The 26,721-nt window shown below is 36.3% G+C and overlaps 1 protein-coding gene across 1 annotated transcript in view; it reads right to left on the bottom strand.

Annotated features, from left to right (window-relative positions):
* Positions 1-26,721, bottom strand: part of EZH2 (enhancer of zeste 2 polycomb repressive complex 2 subunit) — a 66,860-nt gene that overhangs the window by 1,038 nt on the left and 39,101 nt on the right. Inside the window, exons 4-19 of the mRNA XM_069462762.1 lie at positions 24,131-24,247; positions 21,025-21,145; positions 20,012-20,152; positions 18,726-18,828; positions 17,987-18,150; positions 8,451-8,542; positions 6,652-6,892; positions 5,387-5,556; positions 4,895-4,989; positions 4,468-4,508; positions 3,905-4,030; positions 2,940-3,118; positions 2,099-2,194; positions 1,536-1,617; positions 654-734; positions 443-527 (exon numbers count right to left, since the gene is read on the bottom strand). Of these exons, the coding sequence (XP_069318863.1) occupies positions 443-527; positions 654-734; positions 1,536-1,617; positions 2,099-2,194; positions 2,940-3,118; positions 3,905-4,030; positions 4,468-4,508; positions 4,895-4,989; positions 5,387-5,556; positions 6,652-6,892; positions 8,451-8,542; positions 17,987-18,150; positions 18,726-18,828; positions 20,012-20,152; positions 21,025-21,145; positions 24,131-24,247 (1,934 nt within the window). The remainder of the gene's footprint in view (positions 1-442; positions 528-653; positions 735-1,535; positions 1,618-2,098; positions 2,195-2,939; positions 3,119-3,904; positions 4,031-4,467; positions 4,509-4,894; positions 4,990-5,386; positions 5,557-6,651; positions 6,893-8,450; positions 8,543-17,986; positions 18,151-18,725; positions 18,829-20,011; positions 20,153-21,024; positions 21,146-24,130; positions 24,248-26,721) is intronic.

The raw sequence follows: 26,721 nt of genomic DNA on the forward strand, positions 1-26,721 counted from the left end.
GCCCACAGGGTGACCAAGCAGTTATCTGCTAACAGTGCCTGACTTTTAAAATATTAAACGATGTGTGTAACAAGTACTCTAGCAATAAACAAAATGAAGTAGATCTAATTATAGTTAAGATATACATAGTATATTGTCAAGTATGGAGCAGAACAATCTATATTAGTGTGATCACATTTACTTTAAAAAATCACCACAATCGTGTACAGCACAATGTGAATGAAAACGTCCAGGCCTCGCAACAGCAGGGTCAGAAATGGGCTTTCTATGTGGGTTTTATTATGTTTTAAAAATAAGTATTACTTGTATAATTAATAAATGGATAATAAATAATATAGCAGGAAAGGCCCCCCCGTGACAGCAGATGTAGCAAGGAACTAAAAAAGAGCCTTTGTCCACAGCTCACAGTCCTTAGATCATGTTAGAAATGTACTTCACCAACCTGTAATCAAAAAACAGCTCTTCACCAGTCTGGATGGCTCTCTTGGCAAAAATACCTATCCTGTGATCACCGTTAACCATCATAACTGGAAAGAGAGATGCACAAGACACGCTGGTATAAGTAAGCAGAGTCACATGGACGTGAACAACTCTCCTAGAAGTATTCAAGTCTGTTGCCAGACTGTGATAATTCTGACTTCGTAAGTACCTACCTTTTGCATAGCAGTTTGGATTTACTGAATGATTTGCAAAACGAATTTTGTTACCCTTGCGGGTTGCATCCACCACAAAATCTAAAGAAAAAAATAAGTACAATCTAGTGAGTAATTTCAGTTACAGATCAATAAACATAATGGTATTATGATTCTGGAAATACAACTAATTATAGTACCTCAGGGTTTGCCTTCAAAAGCAAATAAATCATTCAACCAACTTCATTAAGAAATGACAATATTTGGAAGAAAATGCTGTTCTAGGTTAAAATTAATCATTGGTAATTCAAGAGGGTTGTCTGCCTCAAATGTATTACTCACCAACTATAAATATACATACTACTGAGCAAAACATGGCAAAAATATGGAATCTAAACTCTTCCCAACATAATCCCACCAGAGATATTCACTATAGCCTTATATTCTACCCAAGAACAGCGCCGTGAAAAATGCTGCCTTATTCTCACGGCCCTCTGATAACATCCGGGACCATCCAGGGAAAGTCTGGAAGAGGCTGTCAACTGCAGTGCTCCCCATCCTTCCCTGTCGGAGGCAATGACTGGCTTACTGGATACCCCAAAAAGGTGAGCACAGCAGAGAACATGAAGAATGTCCCTGTCCCAGCCAGAGTCTGGGGCGGCCCCACCGGCAGAGGGCTGGGACTGCAGAGAGCTCACTTTGCTACACACCTACCTCGTCCATCTGCTCCGGCCTCTCCCAACCGAAGCAAGCAGCCCACCCCCATGCTTATGCCAGGCGATGAGAAACACCAGTTCTTCCTGGGGAGGTCACCTCACCGACCTCGTTTCCAAACCCTCAGCCAGGAGAAGGCTACCAAATGTAACTCAAAAGAACTAAATACCTTCTAGCTCAGAAACATACCATTGTTCAAGTTGAACAAAAAGCTGCACATGTATTTATCATACACTTTCCCTCTTCTGTCGGCTTCATCTTGAGAAATAATCTAAAAGGAAAGACACAGGAGAAGATGGGGATTAGGTGGTCAAGTCTGGCAGAACACCCAAAAGCTCAAGAGAATTTGGGGCCTTTCTGAGAATACTCATCAAAGGTCACTATGGCCAGTTTCTCTTTTCCATTTAGTCCATGCACACTGAAGAACAATGGTATTCTAAGGATTCCAACTTAGAACTATTTCCACATCCCCAAAAAGGCAGATACTTTCTAGGTCCTTCTCAGCCAGGCTGCGGATTACACAGAACAGATCCTCGGTGGAGAAGCTCTTTTTCTCCCCATTGGCCTCACGTGAGAAGAGCTAAATGTGGCTAGAACTGAACCAAACCAAATCCACCCGCAGTCGGTCCAGACTGAAAGGCATTTTAGGATAATTCATTTCTAATCAAACCCAGGCACTTGCCCAATGAAACCAATGCAAGACAAAAGTGATTATACACAATACCCCGAGTACAGTGAGGAGTGTGCCTTACCTCTCCACAGTATTCTGAGATGAATTCGTTTTTCTGTACAGGATCTTTGATAAAAATCCCCCAGCCTGCCACATCAGATGGTGCCAGCAATAAATGCTAGAGAATAAAGCATAATCCAGTTATCAAAACAGGAGAGCGAAGGCGGACTGTTGACAGAGTGCAGCCAGTAGTTATTGTTCTGAATCCTCAAACCTGTTCTAAAGCAGTAATTCACACAGGTAGATTCAGTCAGTGTGTAAGCTGAGGAGTGCGGCTGGCTAACTATATTTTTCTATCTATCTGACAGAAAAAATAACCGTTGGTAGTGTGGTCCCCTCCAGTTCAGACTGCAACACTTTGACCTCCCCAAATCACCTACATACAATTCTCAGACTTCAAATATATAATTCCTAGCTGAGTTGTTTTCAAGGTTATTAAAGAAACATGAACTAAAAATTTGCCATGGGAAATTTCATCTTTTCCTCTACACAAAAAGGTATCTAAAAATACTATTTGATAAGAATGGGTCTCTATATTCTGATAGAAATCACTATCTGCATCAAGGAGACTAGATAAACTATTAGTTCAAAAAATTCAAATCATCTATTAAACAACTAGAAAAATACCTTTTATTAAAAATCTAATACCATTAAAGGCTACTTCTCAGAATTTACTGGTTTTCCTTACCACCAGAGTAAGGTGTTCTATAGAAATCTGACAAGACTACCCAAAGCGGAAGGAAATCGACCATTTTCTCTCTCAGCTGCACCATTCAAGAATCACTTTTAGTGAAGGCTCTCCTGACAGTTACATCATGGACTAGCCAAACACAAACAATTTTCCAGAAGCAGCTGTCACTCACCTTTTTGGAGCCCCGCTGAATACTGCAGTTCTTGCAGGACACGTTTTTACTGTCCCAATGGTCAGCAGCTCCACAAGTTAGACAGAGGTCAGGGTCACACTCTCGGACAGCCAGATAGCATGGGCACTGCTTGGTGTTGCACTGTGCTTTGCAACGGCATCCGGGAAAGCGGTTTTGACCTTCAGAGAGATGTTAAACTTTATCACCATCATCAATATCACAATCATCATCATATGCAAAAACATGCAGAAAGGTTCATGGCAAGTCCGGAGCATTTATCTGACCTCCTTGACCTTCACAACCACCCTATTATGTCATTGTATAGATAAGGAAATGGAAGTCACAGCAAAGGTAAAGCTGCTAATACTGAAAAAGAACACTATTGTGTTCTTTTTCTTGCCTAGTAACTTTTGTTAATTGGTATACATATTTAAAGTTCTGATTTATAAAGTAGGTGTTAAGGGAGGCTTTGGATAATAGCCATCCATGGTCCTTGGGCATTCTAGTAGCCCACAGGTCTAAACACTTCTTTAGCGTCCAGCTTCCTTAAATAATTATAAAAATCCTACCCTAATTGTTTATTGTGAAGACTGAAACCATCCTAACTCTGACAATTTCTGGTGCCCAAAAATTATTTAGGTGGCTACTTCCACCTCCTCCTTATAATCTGTGCCAGCTTTACTGTGATTTACTCTAAATGATCAAAGAAGAAAAAAAGAATAATCGAGTTCTTTTAATACAATCTTGCCTATCTTACACACATACCATCCAGGAGACTGACAGGACACTAACACAGTACCAGTATAGGCTGGATAAATACTTGTAGGATAAATGGATTGTAGGATTTCCTAAAGTAAACAAGGAAACGCTCCCATGTTATATTCTGATTTAAGTTACTGTTTTAAATTGCTGGCCAAATACCTATGTAGTTCTCATGCAGTTGCATCAAAGCAACAAATACTTACACTCTGAACTACACTGACAAAACTTCTCACAAAAATTTTGTGCTATCACACAAGGGCACGAACTGTCACAAGGCTGCCGTGGATGATCACAGGGTTGATAGTTGTAAACATGGTTAGAGGAGCCATCTGTGTAAAGATAAGAGCACAGCAGGCCAGTGAATCCAGGGAGCTGCGAAATGATCATACACAGTTTACAAGAGTACATTCTTCCCTGCTACCGCTGGAGCTTAGCTGGGTTTCCTTTACTGAATTTACAATGTGACAAATATTCCTGTTTACAAAATAATGGCAAATATAAGCCCCACCCCCAAATGCTCATGAGCCCTACCTCCGTGTCTCAGCCCCATCCCACAGCACTCCTCCCTTAACCGACTCCCCCACCCAGTCAGCTTCCGCTAGAACGGCTGAATATTCATCAGACACCCTCCATTTATATTGGTTTAGTATACATAAGTCAATGATACTGAATAACCGAAACTCTAATCCAGTTACTATTCTAAAACAAATGAGAACAAAGTAGACATTTTAAAGCTCATAATGAAGTTGAATGGAATGATACTAACCCTTTTTCAGTTGTATCTTTCTACAGTGTGCAGCCCACAACCTGCAGAAACAGAAAATAAAAGACAAACTTCTGTGGAATACTGGAGTATAATCACAGCTACAAATCCAACAGAGAGCTGCTTAACTAGATCTATCTGTGCTTTAAAGCCAAGAATCACACATTACACAGCTTACATTTGCCATCAGTTTGGAGCTACCTAGAAACAGCTCAAATCACTCAGGCTGCCCCAGGTGTGCTGAAAAGCCTAGAGGTGATGTCACGTCCTGCTCATCCACGGCTCTTGGGTCAGGGCCCATGAGCACCCACATGTCCAGGAGCAGCAGGTGTGTCTCCCTATTGTTTATTCTGATGGGGATTTTACTGGTACTTTCATTGCAGGCATCTAGCTATGGGGATTTCTCTAAACACCTTTACAACAGACTTACCGGTGTTTCCTTTTCTTCTTTCGTGGAGGAGTATCAACATCCTCAGCAGGAGCTGGAGCGATGATGCTAGACTCTTTCACTCTAAACTCATACACCTGACAAGAGGAAGTTTTATTTAAGCAAACCATTCTTATACTCATTCATACCAGAAAGATTTGTCTCTTCTGTGACACTGCTAGGTGCTGGGAACACAGCAGAAATCACTGTCCCTACCCTGACGTTGGGGAGAGTAGCTGTAATTTTATTCTGGTCAAGAGTTGTGATACTAAGTTTAAATTCTTACTAGCTTTTTAAATCTATTGCTACCTAAAGTGGGGAAATTCTGTAACACATTGAAAAACGATCTTTCAGTTCCCTCTTAGGAAAAAAAAAATTTAATTCTTTTCAGGAGATGAATAGGAGCTTAATAATAACCAAGAATATTCTTATGTTTGGACAGTGGATCCTTATATATGAAGCCCCTTTAACAATATTTTTATCAGATATGCTTACCTGTCTACATGTTTTGGTCCCAATCAGCCTAGCAATGGCACAGAAATTGTCATAATAGGTGCCGATGAGGACTCTAAACATCGAAGCTTCAGCACCACTCCACTCCACATTCTCAGGAGGCTCAATATTTGGCTTCATCTTTATTGGTGTTTGACACCGAGAATTTGCTTCTACAAAACAAAATGTAAGCACAGGTCAAGAAATGCTACTTAGCAACAGTATTAAGACAAAGATTTAAGGTGATGGATATACCAATTACCCTGATTTGATTATGTAAATGTATAACAATTATCACATGGACTGAGAATATATGTACATTATGTACCAATTTTAAAAATTAATTACTTGGCCGGGTGCAGTGGCTCATGCCTGTAATCCTAGCACTCTGGGAGGCCGAGGTGGGCGGATCGTTTGAGCTCAGGAGTTCAAGACCAGCCTGAGCAAAAGCAAGACCCCCTCTCTACTAAAAATAGAAAGAAATTATATGGACAGCTAAAAATATATATAGAAAAAATCAGCCGGGCATGGTGGTGCATGCCTGTAGTCCCAGCTACTCGGGAGGCTGAGGCAGAAGGATCGCTTAAGCCCAGGAGTTTGAGGTTGCTGTGAGCTAGGCTGACGCCACAACACTCACTCTAGCCTGGGCAACACAGTGAGACTCTGTCTCCAAAAAAGAAAAAAAATTAATTACTTAAAAAGGGAAGGAAATTTAGGGTATGCTTAAGAAAAAAGCAAAAGGTTACTCATTTTAGAATAAACTAAGGCCAGAAACAGTATCAATAAGATTCTTCCCCCATGGAAACCATGAGATTGGCTCCCTTTAATACACTTTCTAGATTGATTATTCATGGTATAATTCATAGGGCTGAAAGGACAACTAAAATCCAATCAATAAATACCAGCTCATTTTCTAACCAAAACTGCTCATGGAAAATCAAGAATATTAACCCAAATGATCTGAATTTTACTATGCCCTGTCTGAGAAAGACAAAAAATGGAAAATGGGACAAAGAGTGAGAATAAACTGGATCATCAACTTCCAATCACCCAGAAGGGCAAACACCACAAGCTAGGGTAGGGGTGGGGCAAAAAACGGCAGTAACAATTCAGCTACACATCTTGAGCGAACTCTCTGGTCTTAAGATTTCTCATTATACTGAAAACTAACCAACTGAGAAAATTATTCAATGTATTGCACATCTTTAATCTTCACGATACGAAACTTTCAAAGCAACCGTAAGACTCAGTTATGAGATGTGTCTTACCAGAGGAGCTCGAGGTTTCATCTTTTTTCTCTTCTTCTTCTTTATCATTGTTCTCGCCCCCTGTTTCAGTCCCTGCTTCCCTATCACTGTCTGTATCCTTGGATTCCAGCACATTAATGGTGGGGGTGCTGGGTCTGCTGCTGTTATTGGGAAGCCGTCCTCTTCTGCGGCCTCCTGGGCGTTTTGGTGGGGTCTTTATCCGCTCAGCGGTGAGGGCAGCAGCAAACTCCTTTGCTCCCTCCTATGAAATGAAAAATGTAGACATCAGGACCAAGTTCTAAGACTCATTTTGGTGGAAGAAAAGATTGCATAAGGCAAGTTAGTCAAGAAATTTATCACAATAACCATTCATCACAAATCATTTGCATATCTAAATACACTTGTTTTCAATCAGCTTTTGACAGTTTGAAGATTTCAGAAACATAAACATGAATTCTATATATTCCTAGAGTGGTACAAAATCAGGAAAGACAGTTCTACATAGTGAATTTGTGAAACATGTTAACTGATTATAATTAAAATATAATAAGATATAAAACATACTTTATATAATAAAGGTAGTTCTTTATATATACAATCTATTTAAAAGTGAATCTTAAGAAGAATCATATACCTAATATGCACTGAGTTAGACTTCCTATTCAGGGTTTAAGATAATGCATACCTCTTCATGGTAATATTTAAAGTATATAAGAAAAATATAAAACATATACACTTGCTTGACTTTGTCACTTCCTGTCTTACTGTTAAAACATTCAGAATTTTTTTCCTGTGAGGGATACATACCCACAGGACTTCCAGAACAAGACTGTAAGAGTTACATTTTGCATTATGAAGTACAATAATCCAATCTCAGAAAGTATAAAACAATGGTAAGAGCATGGTTTATAGAAAGACCACAGAAACATTTTAGATGAGCCAAATAAAATTCTGCCTTGTAAAGAATATTATAAAACAGTACTTAAGAATTCCATTTTTTAGTGGAAATAGAAGGGAGAAGTTTGAGAGCAGCCAACAGTTTTATACTTCATTCTACAAAAACCAAATTGCTTAAAAATAGGATACCTTCTGCAGGTGCCATTCAATGAATCTTCTGTCCAAAATCCAACAGGCAATATATACCCATTTAGTTCCTAGGTAGGAGTGGCTTGGTTCAAAGAGGGGAAATGGTAAAAATAAGATAGTACCCGTAAAAAAACAACTTTTCTATCTCATATTTTCCTAACCCCTTACCTTTTCTCCATCATTAAAAAAAAAAAATATGTGGGACCTATAAATATAGCTAAAATGACAGTGAGTCTAAAACCGCTACAGGGGACATGGCTACGAGAAAGGCTTAGGAGCTACTGCATACGATTACCAAGTTTCTGGTTTCTAAGTGGACTATCTCTGTTTCACACGCTCACAAACTTTGTGGAAGGTATAAAAGTCCTTGATCCTAAAGACCTTGAAATGTTGTTGAAGAGATAACACATATGAAAAAAGAAAAACAATAATACAAGATTAATGAAGGACTAAAATGTGCAGCATATGAGCTATGGAAGAAACAGCATGGGTAAGAAAACTCTACCTATTATATGGCCCATAAAGGCATAGGTGTAGACAAGGTTAATGCTGACTGCATCAGCTCTACCAAAGTGTAAAAAAAAATTTTTTTTTCTTGGTCATGACAGCCTACCATTGAAAAGCCTACAGCACCCGGTATTCCCAGGCGGTCTCCTATCCAAGTACTAACCAGGCAAAGTGCACAATTAAGACTTCTCAAGTACCCTCTGGAACAATAAAGCACTAAATCTTACCAAATGCTGGTAACACTGTGGTCCACAAGGTTTGTTGTCTAGAGCTGTTTCCGTGTTCTTCCGCTTATAAGTGTTAGGTGTTGCGTGAAAAGCTGCAAAATAAAACAAAGAATCCAAATATAACTATAAAATATTTACTTTCCCAATTCCACTAGAAAAGTCAATTCATAGATTACAATCTTGCTAATAAGTAGTTTACATTACTTTATACAACTTTCTTTCAAGCTCTTACTGAACTATCACAATGTAGTCTCCACTCCTCTTCCTCTAATCCCTAAGCAGGAAGGAAAAGCAGTAAATTCTGGAATGATTAGTGATTTTTTATTTTCTCCTTGCAAGTATAACTGACACATATAAACTGATTATAAATATTTATTTGAATTGAGTCTTTAATATCTCCATATAAGCAGTTGATAGTCCCTCTACAGTGAAATCAGATTTCCTATTTTTAATCAAAATTTCTTGATTTCTTAAAAAAGGTCATCAACTTGTTAAGTGGGGAGAAGAATGAGACACCATGTTACTTTTTAAAACTCATTTTTAAAGATAAAGGAGAGCCCCAGATTACTAACATTCAAATCCCCCAAATTACACCCAATTCAAGAACATACTGAGAGCTTACACACCAGTGCCTTTCCATAGGAAAACAAAACGGTCAGATATAACAGGCTTTAGAAAGATAACACTGTTTGACACTTCAAACTCCCCAATAATGTGATAGCAAAGATTCAAATGATGGTACACTGGTACATGAAAGCAGGGTGAAAACACACCAGTGTGAACTTGAGAGAATTATTTGTGAAAGCTTGCTTCCTCGTGTATTATACAAAGACAAATGCTAGAAATGGCTAACTCAGGATTACACAGATGAAAATCATTTTAATTTGGATAAAAACAAGTGGCATATTCACAAAGCATTTTTAAAAAATATTTGTAAAAACCCACACTTAAATTCAACAGAATATAAAGAGGAAATAAAGACAGGTTGATAAGGGAAGAAAGGAAGAGGACAAAGTTATGTTTTTAAAGTGGAAATCAAAGTTCAAAGTTTGTCAAGTGTGTGAGCTAGTTTCTTCCAGACCAAGAGCCTAATACCATATGATTAATCTGGCACTGGATTACATTTTGTCCAGCTGAAGACCCTTACACCAAGACTGAGCATATATAGAAGCTTAAGGTCACATCAGCAGCAAGGAATTACGTCAATCTATTAATAAAAACCAAAATCTTTGTCACCTGGTCAACTTATACTTAGCTACGAATTTCTGGTAAAATTTGTTTTTGTTTGGATGCCTCCTCTGGCATGTTCTGTATGTATAGACTTATCTTGTCCCCTCTGAGTGAAATACACAGGCACAGATGCGTGTATCCGTGAACACACAAACACTCCTGAGAAAGCACACAAACGTGCTTGTGTACAAATGGGGAGAGCGGCCTCTGCTGGCCCTGAGCTAGGAGATATCTGTTAATCAGAACTAGATGCTTATTAAGCCAGATTATACAGTCGAAACAAGAACAATTGTAAAATTAACATACTAATAGTCACAAGGTACTTTAAAAAATTAAAAAGTGTCATTCTTAATTTCACATTGTATTTACCTAAAACTTGAAAGAACTATTCTTATGACTAGCTTTCCTTCAGAAGAATTTCAAACTTCAATTCTTAGGGAAAAATATTCATATAAAGAATTCCCTCTTCTAGAAATGTCTTGCCTGTTTTAGATTCCAGAATATTAAACATAATCCTTTCAAATAGGCTTTTAGTATTCAAAGAAGTTATTGAAATGTATTTCAAACTAAATGTAATGAGGGGAGAAAGATTATATAAAATTCCCTGATGAGAAAAATTATTAGGAAATTAAGGTAAGATATATTTTAAATTTCACAAAACAGAGAGAACATGGATGTGGAGGGCACTTATTTTTTAAATATCAAAAGCAACCTATAAAATCTTGATGAGAAATCTTACCTAAACATCTCCAAACAAGGGTAAAAGACTTACAAATTATAATGTACAATTTCAGTTGTTCTCTATACCTATATATAAGATTAAATTGGCAGTTCTAAAAAATGGCTAAAATATACTGAGTAGCCACTTAGAATCTTGTAATATTTCACCAAATTAGTGACACCTCAAATACATTAACTGTGGAATCAAAGAATTATAGAGGCTGGGTGTGTTGGCTCATGCCTGGAATCCCAGCATTTTGGGAGGCCAAGGCGGGAGGATCACTTGAGAGCCCAGGAGTTCAAGACCAGCCTGGGCAACATAGCAGGACTCTGTCCTCACAAAAAAATTAACAATTAGCTGGGTATGGTGGCGCATGCCTGTAGTCCCAGCTACTCCGGAGGCTGAAGCGGGAAGACCGCTAGAGCCCAGGAGTTCAAGGCTGCATGAGCTATGTTCGCACCACTACACTTCAGCCTGGGCAAGTGAAATCCTATCTCCAAAAAAAAAAAAATAGAGTTGGAACAAACCTTAACAATCACCTATTTCCAATGGTGATTTTACAAACTAAAAGACAGAGGCACAAAGAGAATAATTTGCCTAAATGTACCTCATTCAGTACTCCTTTTCACTATATGAATAAAGAAAACTTCACATCTTTATAATCAGTCTTTGCATCGTTAACATTAGCATACACCAATTCTCTTAAAAACTTCTTTAAGCTTGTTGTGATAAAAATAAATGATCAAAGATCAGTACAAAAATGTCAGTTTTATTCATTAACTTCTGCTTAAGGTACTGATCTTATCTACTCTGATTAGAACTCGTTAAGAATAAATTCTTAGTGAATGTACTTAGAGTTGGAATTATATAAATTATTTCATGTGTTTCACAGATATCAAGGAGTACCTCACAAAATAAAAACTGTCAATATTAGCACATAGCATAACAGTAATAACAGCAACAACAGTGGAAGCATCTAACAATAAATGCTAGTGAAACACACACTAAGAGGTTTATAGCCAGTATCTCACTGAATGCTCACAAAAATTCCCCAGGCATTAGAATCATCTGCATTTTATAGATGAGGAAAACAGGTTTAAAGGGGGCTAGTCACTTTGTTAATTACATGACAAATACAAATTCAAATACATCTGAACTTTTAACCATCACGCATTCCAAAGTGTTTTTTAAAAAGTCAATTACAAACTTTGAAATATCGTCTTTGAAATTCTAACCCTTTAACATATTAAAATTTCTCCAATCAACCCAATACACATTCTAGTAAAAATATTCAAAACAGATTTTCACATATCATCAAAAAGGACAAATTGACATAATTGGGTTTGTGTGTATCTGTGTGTACACTTATTTATTTGTATTTTGGAGACACAGTCTCAAATATTACCCAAGCTGGAGTGCAGTGGCAAGATCACAGCTCACTGCAAACTTAAACTCCTGGGCTTAAATGATCCTCCAACCTCAGCCTCCCAAGTAGCTAGGACTACAGGCATATGCCACCATATCCAGCTAATTTTTTAATTTCTTTTTTCCCCCCTCAGAGACAGGAGCTTGCTATGTTGCCCAGGCTGGTATTAAGCAATCCTCCCACCTCAACCTCCCAAAGTGCTGGGATTACAGGTGTGAGCTATCACATGCAGCCAAGGGTTTTATATTTAAAATGGATTCCTTGGATATTCAGATAATAACGCATGTAAAACATTTTTTCCATTGGAAATTCTACTTGTGGTCCTGTTTAAGCACACATGGACGACCCAAGCTTACTTTCCCATGCTTAATTCTCTTCAGGTTTCCCTTCCTGCTTACTCCCTATTAGAAATGTTTTGTGACCCAACTCTTTATAATACCCAAAGTCAATTTAGTACCTGACCGTGGTTCCTCAAACACAGGGACTAGACAGTCAAAGATAGACCAATTTTTGGCTGAAGACTTGATAAAGAATTACCATGATCCCAAGTTGCAAAAAACCCAGCCTCTAATTTACAAAATGGATTGTGGCGTAAAAGTTATCAGGAATATGAAGTGTGATTAGTTCTAACCAAAACCATTTATCCTTCAAGGTTCAACAGAACATTCAAGTCCCTCTAATAGAAACGTTTCATGGTCTGAGGGGTACTGGGCCTCTAGCCCAGAGGAATTACAAATCCCCTACCATCAAACCATTTCCTTACATTAAAAAAAAAAGAAAGAAAGAAAGAAAGAAAAACACTCCTAACATCTAAATAACAAACAAGGCCTAATACCAGTAAGGCTATCAACACAAAAATAATAAAAGTCGTTAATATCCAAAAAGGTTCTTTCACCTGGAAGTTTAAAAATTCCCCCTTACACATGAGTTAAAGAAAAAATGTAAAACAAAATTTTAACTTAAAATAGAAAAAACACCAAATACCAGAACCTAAGCTGAAATAGTGCTCTACAGACAATTCACTGGGATTCCAATTCCAACATATATCCCCAAAAGAAAGCATGAAAATGTAAACATTAACTCATAAACAGAAAAGTGGAAAAACTAGTGTCATAGCTGGTTCTCTGAGGAAAAAAAAAATACATAAAATAGATTTTAAAAATAAAATATATAAACCACTTATTCTCATCAAAAAAGGGAGAATGAAATACATAAAAATAAGAAAATATTCATAAAAATAAAAGCAACTGAAACAATCATTAAAGAACACATAGATCAACTATACAATTTTTTTTCTTTTGAGGCTGGGTCTCACTCTGTTATCAAGGCTAGCATGCAGTGGAATCATCATTGCTCACTGCAGCCTCCAACTCCTGGGCTCAAGCGATCCTCCAGCCTCAGCCTCCCAAGTAGCTGGGACCACAGGTACACAACACCACGCCTAGCTAATGTTTTTTTTTTTTTTTTTTTTTTTTTTTTTAGAGATGGGATCTCACTCTTGCTCAGGCTGATCTCGAACTCCAGGCCTCAAGCAATCCTTCCACCTCAGCCTCCCAAAGTGCTGGGATTACAGGTGTGAACCACCATGTCTGGCCAATATAAATTTAAAAACTTGGATATAAGGGATAATTTTCCAAAACTCACCCAGAAGAAAAAGAAAATTTATCTCTATCTACTAACATCACTAATTTTTAACACTCTACTGAATATACATGTTAATGTAGTTTAAAAGGAGAAAGAAATTCAAGTTACAAAGATTAGAAAGAAGGCAAAACCATCGATAGCTGCAGAGTATAATTTCATAACTGGAAAACTCAAAAGAATCTACCAAGAAACTATCATAAATATGAAGACAAATCAGTACAGAAGCAGGGCACAAAATATTTAAGATATAATAGGAAAAAGCCCAACTACAAGAACAAATTAATAGCTAAAAATAATCTCAACTAAAAATGTACAAGAGCTACATGAAGAAAACTTGAGAAGTTATCAAAGGATGCAAAAACAGACTAGTATAGTTAAACCTAACCCTTAGGTAATTTATAAATTTAATGGGATTCCAATAAACCCACCACCAATTTTTTTTTTTTAAACTAGACAGACTAATTCTGAAATTTATACAGAAAAACAAGAATAGCCAGGAGATCTCTGCATAAAGCCTCATGGATAGACAGACTAAAGGAACACAAAATTGAGAAACAGACCCAAATATTATACACATGGCAATAGACAATGAAGGAAGTATCTCAAAGCAGTGAAAGATAAACTTTTCAATAAATAGTATTAAAACAATTAGGCAACTCTGGAGGTGAGGAGGTAAAAAAAAATAAATAAAGCCTAAGAAAAGTGCTAAAGAAAAAGGTGAAAAACTCTTTTATAATTTTGGAATGGAGAAAGCTATTGATAATTCAACTACTTTAAAAAAAATTTTAACTTTGTTTATGGAACTTTTACCAAACAACATACTAGAAAAAAACTGCAACTCATCTCCAAAAACCTAATCCTGATTATAAAGAGCCCCTAGATATCAAAAAGACCTTCAGTAAGACTGATAGCTAAAAAAGAAACAAAAAGACCAATGAGCTAAAGAAGAAAAATAGTTCACAGAAAATAAAATATAAATCTCTTGAACATAATATAGGAAGATACCCTCATTTGGAAGAAAAACACAAAACTACACTAAAAACCATCTTTCACTTACAAAATCAGTAAAAAAAAAAATCAAAATCAGTTTGGTAACACACTCTATAGACAGGATTCTGAAAAAAACAGGCACTCTTTTACTTTGCTGGTAGATCTATATACATGTGGCAGGTCATTTAGCAATATTTAAATAAAGTTTTACCAGGAAACTTGAACTTGTGGGAAATGGGTACAGGTATGTGCAAGGTTATTACACTGTGGCAACATTGTAGCAAAAGGCTCAAAAACAACCCAAATGTTTGCTTTTAGCGACCAGTTATGTAAGTTACAGAGCCTACTGAAGTCACTATGCCACTGTACAGATTGGAATGATACCCACAATATTAAGTCAAAAAAGGGAAAAGGCTGACCACTATGGTACCATTTGAATAAGATGGTGGGAAAGAGAAGAATATATTTCTTCAAGGAAACTGTAAAAGATATAAGGAGAGTGAGGTGAAAACTCCATGGATGGGGGAACAGAGGCTGTAGGGAAACTTCTCTGGACACATTTTAGTATTTTTTTGAAATGTAAAACATGTGGATGATGATCTATTTAAAAAATAATAATATCACGCCTGTAATCCTAGCACTTTGGGAGGCCAAAGCAAGAGGATCGCTTGAGCCCAGGAGTTAAAGACCAGCCTGTGCAAGAGTGAGACCCCATCTCTACAGAAAAACAGAAAAATTAGCCAGGTGTTGTGGTGTGCACCTGTAGTCCCCACTACTTGGGAGGCTGAGGCAGGAAGATTGCTTGAGCCCAGGAGTTTGAGGTTGAAGTGAGCTGTGATGACACCACTGCAGTCTAGCCAGGGTGACAAACTGAGATTCTGTCTCAAAAAAAAAAAACCAAAACGCAATAGCTAGTCAGAACCAAGAACTATTTTAAGTATTTCACACACACTAATTCATTTAATCCTTACAACAACTCTATGAGGAAGCAATATAGATTTCTCAATGTAGAGATCCAAAAAAAAAAAAAAAAAGCTAAAGCGCAAAATGCTATGCTGTAACATACAGTCATGCAATGCATAACACCTCAGTCAATGACAGAACATAAGACGGTGGTCCCATAAGATTATGACATATTTGCCCTGTACCTTTTCTACATTTAGATGCTTACTATCGTGTTCCACTTACCTATGGTATTCAGCACAGTGCCATGCTGTACAGGTTTGTAGCCTTGGAGCAATAGGCTATCCCATACAGCCTAGGTGTGTAGTAGGCTGTACCATTGAGGTTTGTGTGAGTACACTCTATGATGTTTGCACAATGACGAAACTACCTAACAATGGATTTCTTAGGACATATCCCCATTGTTAAGCAATGCATGACTGTATGTAGGTAATGATTTATTAATAACGTATTTTACCTAAGAAAAATATACAGTATTTTATCAAAGTTAGCACAAAACAAGGAAATACCTGTAGATTTTGTTAAGGCTAAATTATGAAGACATTGCTCTAGTGTAAAAAGAAGGAAAGATGGGCCTAGCAGTGCTGGACCCACTGCTACCAAATGCTGCAAGTGGGCAGCTTACTAGTCCCATGGAAGGCAACTTTATTAAAGTAAAATATTTCCCTCTTCTTCTCCCGGCTTAAAAATTAGATAATTAACAGGTTCAGGGTTCAGTAAGATAATTAACAGGTTCAAGGTTCATCAAAATTACTCATCTCTAAATAGCACAATAAAATAACTCTTGTAAATAATGCTTAAAAGTAGTATCCTATGTCTATGGTTCATTTGTACAACAAAAAACGTATATTGGGCCTGGCACGGTGGCTCACGCCTGTAATCCTAGCACTCTGGGAGGCCGAGGCAGGTGGATCACTCGAGGTCAGGAGTTCATGACCAGCCTGAGCAAGAGCGAGACCCCGTCTCTACTAAAAATAGAAAGAAATTATCTGGCCAACTAAAAATATACATAGAAAAAACTAGCCGGGCATGGTGGAGCATGCCTGTAGTCCCAGCTACTCGGGAGGCAGAGGCAGAAGGATCGCTTAAGCCCAGGAGTTTGAGGTTGCTGTGAGCTAGGCTGACACCACGGCACTCACTCTAGCCTGGGCAACAGAGCAAGACTCTGTCTCAAAAAAAAGGGGGGGGGGGTATATTAAACGCTATATCTATAAACAACAAATTGGAAGGACTCTTTCAATGATTTCAAAATAGAGCTTCCACTCAATTCTTTTGCTATAGTGATATCTGAACACAATTTACAATATTCTTAATAAAAATTGGACATATTTTATAAAATGACGGTGTGTAAAGGAGAATTAAAAGACAATTCAACACAACTATTTCAAGGGCTTAATGGTCCAACAGCTGAACCAACAAATGGATGACTTACTACCGATTATTAAAACCACCAAATCATCAATTTAAACTAGATTAGGAGTGCAGACAACAGCAGTATTGAGATGGAGATATAATGATTATTCTAAAACTATACTTCAAGTTTTTCTAATTTAAGATAACTAAAACACTAACATGTCACACACAAAAACAAAACTTAACCCTTCCAGACCAATATACACACTCAACAAATTATGAGCTGCAGCAAATATAAGTAGATAGAGCAAAAACTTAAAAGGAGGTGAGACATAACTGCTTGAGCAAGCTTAGTAACATTAAGCTACACCAGTGGATAATGAGAGGGATAATCTGTAAAAGGCAGGACAGCAATGTGTGGCCATTTAGTATAGGGGAAAACAACTTTACTAATAGGGTCATAAGCCCCTAAAGGTATTACAATGCCATAGATAACACACTAAAATATAATATGGGAAAAGCTAAACTTATTAAACTATTCTATTTAGGAAAATTAGGAGGTATGAAATACATTTTCAAAATGTACCTCAAAAGTAGTTGATGCTTTTTAAACTGCATTTAAATAATTTAAGTTCCAATTACCAGGAAAAGTTACTAAGAAATTTCATTCCTTAGAAATATCAGAGGAAAAAAGTATTATTGTATGTACCATACTTAAATTTCATTAAGATCATTTTATGCTTTACTTGTATTCAAATGCAGGTATTTTAAAATGCAACTTACTCAGAGGACAAAAAAAAGATTTGACTCTGAACAGATGAGAATTTATAAAACATCTTTTTAGCCAATTTCGTATTCAACACAATTTATTCATCAATACCAGTAGTGTTGCTCTGGGCTACCAGCTAATTCATAATAATAGTTTTATTATAAAACAACTGCTTAGTTAGCATTTATGGAAAAATCACTGACCTGTATTCTGAATTAGTGGGGAATAGTAGTCCAAATTAAATGCATGCAAAAGATTTCACAGCAATCCTCAAGCAACAAAGTAAAATCAATACTGGGATCTTAACATACTTTCCAATATTAACTACAAGATTAAATGATACATTCTAGTTGTAAAAAATGATAGCACATTCTAAGCTGCTTTAAGACATAATTCTACAACAAAGATAAAAAATGAAAACGTACAATAATTGCACTTACGATGTAGGAAGCAGTCATATTTAAAACATCGCCTACAGAAAAGCGTATGAAATGAATGTAAGCTTTGCTCCCTCTGAACAGATTTAGCATTTGGTCCATCTATGTTGGGGGTACATTCAGGAGGAAGGGCGCCTGGGAGCTGCTGTTCGGTGAGTTCTTTATATCTGACATTAACCAAGAAAAATGTAAGTAAACATGAAACAAAAATCACTTTTTGAAAATAAAGTTTCGAAATGGTTTCCATGTATCATTTTTTATGTTTATCTTGATTAAAACACAAAGGAATGGTTCTAACCTACAATAATCCTTTAGATAAAAAGCCAATTAAATCTATACCTGGTATTATCAAGAATCAAATTCATTGATATGATCCAGGTATATCATTAAAAGGATATTATATAGTTTTAATTAAATATCAACTGTACTAAAATTTTTACCAGTATCCTGGGGAATTTTCCTCTAAATGTACTACTGTAAATTACATGTATGTGCATATAAATACATTTATGTATATGTGTATACATACATAATTTTTATATATATGTATTCTATCTACAGGAAATGTTTTGGAGTACAAAGTAGCACTCATATATAAAGATACTGCTTGAAGTATCCCGCAAACACTGTGAACCAATGAAGTGGGGCGGCTCACCAGCTGTATTTATTTCATTTGTAATAAACCAAAGTGGTGATGTACATACCACACAGGGCAAGTTTGCCTCAAAAGAACAAATCTTACTTTTCCTTTAGTTCTTCTGCTGTGCCCTTATCTGGAAACATTGAGGAAATGGCTTCAAAAATTTTATCAGAAGGAAATTTCCGAGGTGGGCGGCTTTCCTTATCTAAACAGGAAAATTACGAAAGAGAAAAAAAAAGAATGGAAGTAAACAAGTTTTCAATCTTTTCGTTTTCTCCACCCAACTGTATCTCTGTAACAAAGGTGATTTTCTAAAAAATCATCAACTTTATGTTTCACTTACTTCTATGATATTTCACATGTGTCTGGTATGTCCATAGGTCAAACACAAAATTCAAATTCAAATTTGAAAGATTTTAAGAGCATGGGGAAGGACAGGCATGGTGGCTGCTCTTGTAATCCTAGCAATTTGGGAGACAGAGGCAGGAGGATCACTTTAGCCTAGGAGTTGGAGGCTGCAGTGAGCTATGATCACACCACTGCTCTCCAGCCTGGAAAACAGAGCAAGACCATCTCCAAAAAAAAAGGGGGGGGGGGAGGCACTAAGAGGCAGAAACCTAAGTTCTAATCCCAGCTCTGCTACTAACTGGACATGGGCTGATCACTTAACCACTTGGGTCTGTTTCCTCATCCATAAAATGGAGCTGAACTAGATGATCATTAAGGTACCTTTCTGTTTGTTTTTTTAAACAGTATACTTCTTTGTAATTACAATTTTTCCCCATATTCTTCTGTGCTGCTTTACTATAAGCTTTGCAAGTAGAGAACACCACCTATCAGCTCTTAGGATCGACTATTTTGCTGGTAAGTCATAGTTAGTATAGGGGTTAAAAGCATGGGCCCTGGAGTCAATTAGGCCCAGGTTATCATCACAGCATTCAGGATCCTGGTTCTCCCCAATAGTGTAATCTTACATATGTTACTTAACCTTTCTAAATCTATCTCCTTGAATATAAAATGGATCTGATAATAATATCTACCTCATGAAGCTGTTTTGAGGATTAAGTAAGCTGGTGCATATGAAGTGATAAACATACAACTTGTATGTAGTACTAAATGATCAATACGTTATATATTGTAATGATGATTATGATGATTGCCCAAGTGAAGCTCCCCCCAAAAAAGATGTTCTTTTACTAGCCAAAGGAAACAAAGACTCTCAAGTGGATCATGAAATGTTGCAAATAATATTCTAATTTTGATCATGCTACTATCAATGTTACACTCAACAATGAAAGAAAAAGAAAAGGAACTAAGTTCTGCTTTTGATCTGTTGTTTTTGTAAGAATGCTATAATGGCTACACAGAAACCTAATAATCAGACATACCATCTCGGTGATCCTCAATGTCTTTCTGTTTTTCTTCTCTTTCATCAGGATCATCTCCATCATCATCATCATCATCATCATTATATTGACCAAGAGCATTCACCAACTCCACAAAAATTTCATCATTTATAAACCCACATTCTGAAATTCATCAAGTCAAATGTCAGCAATACACAGGGAAAAGTGGTAATGATGGAAGTTTATGTATGCTTTTTCTAACTTGGAAGAAACAGCCATAGACTATCAATTAGCACATTATTACAATGAGAGGAGGAAAAGATAAAATCATTTCCAGAACTGGCCTTAAGCAAAGTTAGGATGCAGATTTTACCTTCAATACCTGCCACTTTCTCTTGAATCATCCCTCCCCAAAATGTTCCAGTGCCTAGTACTGACCCAGTCCTCCAGGAATTACTATAATTATGGAGTTGTCTCCTCCCAAGCAATGGATCTGTCCTTTAACTGGTCACTTCAGACTCTGCTTTCCACTAATAAAGACAATGGATGATGATGATACTACAAATATTACCCTCCTTTCAGCCACTTTAACAGGGCCTCCTAAAAATAAAAAAAAACTTGAAGCTATCACTCTTAATGATTGAACTTCAGGAACTGCAATAGCCTGTGCGGAAGGTATTTTTGAGCAGTAGGGCCTTTTGGAGCCCATATGCCACAAAAGCAGAGCTCTAATCTTAGTTTTACTATTAATACTAAAGAATCTTAAAATCTACACACACCCAAACAATTTCTATTTAACTTACATGTTATTGCCACTGTAATTTATGTTATAAACTACTATGGATAATTATCATGTGGCAAACATGATCCTCTAATGTAAAAAGCCTTAGGGAAAACAATGAAAATTATAGACTTGTGAGCCCAGGCTAGTCCTTTTTAGTCCAGTGAAAAACTTAATTTCAATATTAAAAAATTATTTTCACACCTTTGCTTAATAAACCAAAGTACATCTCCATTCTTTAGTGATTTTCCCAGAGAACAAACAAATAGCTCACCTCTATCCCCATGGACTTTCCCATCATAATTTTTTATTAGTTCTTCAATGAAAGTGCCATCCTGGTCTAAAACTTCATCCCCCATATAAGGAATGTTATGCAAAACAGTTTCATCTTCCACCTAAAAAGTGAAACAAATATTTAAAAAGCTAAGTATCAAAATATTTTTAAAAAGTCAATGTGAGATAACTAAAATATTAACTTTTTTTTTCATAAGTAGATGTCTTTACTAGTTCTCCAGATTTAAGATACTAGTCAGCAGACTCAAAAATCTATCAAGGAATAAAAGACTTCTCTCACCAATAAGCCTATCTGAGAAAAACTGTTGACAGGAAAAAAATAAATTTAAGAAAAAACACTATCCTTAATCTAACATGTTATCAATAATTATAAACTTTTTTTTTTTTTTTTTTTTTTTTTTAGACAAGGTCTCTGTTGCCCGGGCTAGAGTGCAGTGGCGTCATCATAGCTTACTACAACCTCCCATTCCTGGGCTCAAGTGATCCTCCTGCCTTCCGAGTAGCTGGGTCTATAGGTGCGCACCCTCTACACCTGGCTAATTTTTCTGTTTTTTGTAGAGATTGGGTCTCGCTCTTGGTACGGCTAAAACTTACCATTATTTTTTGTTCCTCTGAGAAAGAAAAAAATGTTCCAGATTACCATGAGGCATCATCAATTAAGACACATTCCTATTTCAAATGTTAAAATGGGGGGAATGTGTCTTAGAACTGATGAAATACAGTTTATCAAGATCAACTATAAATATCCATACCAAAAAGCTATCATGATAAGTAAAGATTTCTAAACTTCACTCAATGATCTAGTTATTCAATCATGTCAATTCAAAATATTCAATATGATAAAATTCTAGGGATGTAAAATAGAGTATCAATAATCTATTAAAGCTTATGCCTAAAGGATTTATACTTATATAAAATAAGAATATTCTACAAAAATATAAAATATTTCAATACTTAGATGAACAGGATGTATATCAAAGTTGACAGTGCTAGTAAAGATGATAGATGAGTTCATATCAAGGTTTGGAAGACAACAGGGAAGAAAAAGGGTGCTAATTTGCAGGAAAAGAGCCAATCAAAGAAAAGTTCAGAGAGAATGGAGTACTTAAGAATACAAAGGAAAGAAAGCTGACAATTATGGGAGGAGGGGAATTTTCAATAAAGAATAAAAATGACACTAACTGTGAATGAAGACTGGATAGTTCTGAAGTACATGTTTAAAGAGACTAATTCAAAGTGAGGATAGGTCTAAGTCTTAAGAGGTCTTTGAACAGTGTATTGGTTAAAAACAATTTTAGAAAGATAATTCTGATAAACAGAATGGACTGGCTAAGGCTGACTGGAGGACACGATGGCATAGGCTGGGACCAGAATTGTGACCAGGCTCAATATGGAAGAAGACACAGGGAAAGGCCATGAAAGACACAAGACTCTTCAGCAGTAGCAGGCAGGAAATTAGAAGAAAAGGAAATAATCTCAAGTAATCCCTAAATAACAAATTTAGGACAACTGGAGAATTCATAAAGAACTTCATAATACAATCTTAGACAAACAAGGAAAAGGGATAGGGTATAAAATGAAAATTTAGACTTTCATGTATTAACCTATTCAGATTCAAGCTTATGTAAACAGTAGAATCCTGTTTTCATCTCATCTCACTCGCACTAATCCCATTTAAAATAGGAGTTAATTTTGGCTTATGTCCAAAGAAATTAAGTGACATTTGGTTATTTTCTCTTCCCAATTGTATTCACATAATCTTTGCTCCCCAAAACATATCCTCTCCATAATAAGATAGTCTGCCTAATTTACTTTGGTCAATGACCAACAAAACCCACATGATTCATAAATAGTATTTATTGAAAAATTTAAACACTAAATTCATTCAGAATTTCAGTCAGTGAAAATATGAAACCTCAAAGTCTTACAATATAATTCTCAAGCTAAATGTTTTTGAATAAATAAAGTCTTCAACATACAAATGTATGGAACTGCAGAAGAGTAACTGGTTTACTTTTAACTCTCCACTGTAAAAAGTGTTAAGGGAAAAGTTACTGTTTCTAAAGACATTAGAAACATCTATTTTTTTTTAACCTAGGCAGCAATTCTCTAAAGTAAGTTTCACCAAGGACTTCCATCAACATTTTATTTGCCTTCCCACTTTATATATCAAGTAATAAAATTTTCTTTCTCTCTTTTTTTTTCCCCCTTAAAGAGATGGGGTCTCACTCTGTCACCCAGGCTGGAGTACAGTGGCACAATCATAGCCCACTGCAGCCTCAATCATAGCTCACTATTGTCTCTAACTCCTGGGCTCAAGTGATCCTCCCACCTCAGCCTCCTGGTAGGGAGGACTACAGGTGCACACAACCATGCCCAGCTAATTTATTTTTTTGTATAGAGACAGGGTCTCTCGCTTTGTTGCCCAGGCTAGGCTGAAACTCCTGGGCTCAAGGGATCCTGCTACCTTGGCCTCCCAAAGTGCTGGGATTATGGGCACCAGCCACTGTGTCCAGTCATAAATGTTTTATTTTTAACAACACAAGTCAGGAATGCATACTTGAATTTCTCTTTTGTCCCACCCTCCTTAATTTTACTTCTATAAAGAGTTAAATACTAGCAGTTCATTACAAAATTATTAGACCTGTGGAAATATGTTTAAGTTTTTGTTTTATAAGCCCTCAGAATATGTCACAGCGTACGTTATCACTTAATAACGTGCTGTCTAAAATTATTTTAAATAGTAAGTCCTCAATTAACAAAAACTCAAAGTCAGACTGAGATTACAGGATACTAACTTCTTCGAGGATAACATCTATTAAATATAAGCTTCACCTTTTAATCCTAGGTTATGGTTTCCTATGGTTTTTGCTTAACACTTTTCCTTTGAAAAGTATAGGAAAAAAACAACACTGCAAAGGCATTTAAAAAAACACTGTATTAATTTTTAAAAATCACTCTAACTGCTATCATTTTGATAGCTGTTTTTATTTATACTATCTTGATTCACCATGACTAGAGAATGATCTGTACTTTTTTATTTAAAATAAGTTATCAAGTAAGCAGAAGATACCTTATTTACATACCATAAAATTCTGCTGTAGGGGAGACCAAGAATACATTATGGGTACTGAAGCAACTGCATTCAGAGTCTTTAATGGGATGACTTGTGTTGGAAAATCCAAGTCACTGGTCACCGAACACTAAAACAGAAAAAATAAAATTGACTCTTAAGAATAAAAGGACAAGCTTAAGCTGTAGCCATCATATGTAAAGAGATGCTGCCTACTTAAATAATTTTGAAAAAAAAATCATTTCTTTACCTAGGACAATAAAGGTCATAAAAACCAAAAAGGATTCTTCTCTTCTCTGTCTTTTTTACTTAGGGCAAAAAACATTCTTCAGGTTTTGCAAATGTTCAACGCTTCAACCCTTCCCATACTTACCCATATCAACAAGAATCAAAAATTATGTTTATGTCAGCCTCAGCAATCTCATAAACTGCTCCATGCTTTCATTAGAAAATTTCCTAGCTCATGTTAACTTCTCTTACATCCTAACTACACAGAATAGTACCATATATACCAAATATACCACTTAAATCTTACTTAAAAAGAAAACTTGTTGGGTTAACGTTTCTTATCTTTATCTTTCCTTTTAAAAAACCAAGTATCATGTGCTGATATTATCAGGTGATACACAAATATTAAGGATAATAGAGCTGAGTCTCAATCATAACAAAATGGATTCAAATCAATTCTATAAAACTGTAATCTCTGAATAATAGCTAATGTTATTAAGTACTTCATATGTGCAAGGCACTATTTTAAACACATTACGTGTCTTTAGTCCTCATTACAACACTGTAAACTGGATACTATTCTTAACCCCCATTTTACAGGTGAGAAAATTAAGGTAAAGAAAGGATAAGTAACTTGCCCACAGTCATACAACATACAGAGCTAGAACTGAAACCACAAAAGTCTGACTCTGGAGCACCTGCTCTTACCCACTACACACATTGCCATGATGCTATATTTCTATAATATATAAGTACACATAGTCCCTTGAAATACTGTATTTCATGCAATCTATGAAGATATCAACTTCAAGGCATGCCATTATCTTCTGTATCACTAAGGAAAAAAGGTTGGTGGATGAACTGTGATATAATGCTTTCTTATCACAGTGATTCTAAGATGCACATTGGCTTCAGATGTTAAAATATTAAAAATTTTGCATCTTTGATTCTGTGAAACATGGTAAAAAACCACAGCATTTTCCATGCTGTCTGGGAATCCAGCTTTACTTATAGCATACTATTACCCAAGCATCAGGCCTCCAAGAGCCTTCTAAAACTACCCAAGACATACATTCATAATCTACAATCAATGAAAATAGAGCAAAAAGAATTGAAGTAGTAAAATGAAACCAAAAAATCATACATATATACACACATACATATTAAATGTTTAATTTTTATTTAAAATGTCTTAAAAATAGCAGAACTAGGTCTGGTGAAATCAGAGTAGAAATCTTTGCATACAGACCACACCTAACCCTCAGCATCGCATCAGGCCAGTGGGATAATCTCATAATCATCACAGTCACTGCACCACAAAAATAATTTCTTCCTTAATGGAAGTAAAGGTTTAAGAATAGAGTAGTTAGAAAGAACTGTGACAGTGATTATTAATTTGCTTTCCAAAAAGGCAAAGACAAAGACTATAATGATACTAGAAAGCTTGTAACTCAAGTAAATAAGAAGGTATGAATGGCTTACTAACACTCCAGCACCCACAATCTTTCCTTTTCCCACTATTTGGCCTCTAAGACAATCCTTCATCCATCCATCCACTAATCCAATAAAAACAGTAGTTAACATTTATTGAGCACGTACTATGTTGCAGGCACTGTGCTAAGTGCTTATATACATTATCTTAATTATTCCTCATTACGATCTTATGACATAGTTTTAGCATCACAACTTCATAAATGAGGGCACTGAGGTTCAGAGAAGTTAAATAATTTGACTAGTCAGAAAGGTTGTAAATTACCAAACCAGGATTAAAACCTAAGTCTGACTGTAACACCCAACAGCTTAATTACTGCACTGCAGTTCTTGCCCTTGAGATGCTCAAAGGGTAAAATAATAACTATAGCCATGCAGTATCTGCTATATAAAATAGAGACATATGACAAATGCTACAAGAGCATCTCCTCTGCCAGCTTTCTCCTCTTACTCTATTACTTCCAAGTTTTCTTTCCTCCTTTCTTCTTACCTGGGTAAATGTGGGGGTGGGGGGTGGTTATGTTAACAAATAAAATATTACATACCAACCAATGATTTTAAAAATACAAAATAATTTTATTTCTTAAAAAAAAGTTTTGGTTTTTGTTTTACATTCGGTGGGAACAAATTAGTTCTGTGGCTTTAATTCTGAAGCTGAGCCACCTTGAAAGCTTAAGGGGAGTGGGCTGCCCCTGCAATTCTAACTCACTCACCTGCTTTGACATCTAAGTCCAAGGTCTCACATAAGGTTAGACAGTTGACTATTCTTTTCAACTACTAGACAGAAGGGACATTTGGCTTTGCTTCATTTGTTTGCTCTGGTGATGTAGAAAATGTTCTGAGTATACTGAATGAAGTCAGCTGATTTTTCCCATGAACAGAAGA

This window comes from Eulemur rufifrons, chromosome 29 (genome assembly GCF_041146395.1).
Source record: "Eulemur rufifrons isolate Redbay chromosome 29, OSU_ERuf_1, whole genome shotgun sequence".
Taxonomy (NCBI): domain Eukaryota; kingdom Metazoa; phylum Chordata; class Mammalia; order Primates; family Lemuridae; genus Eulemur; species Eulemur rufifrons.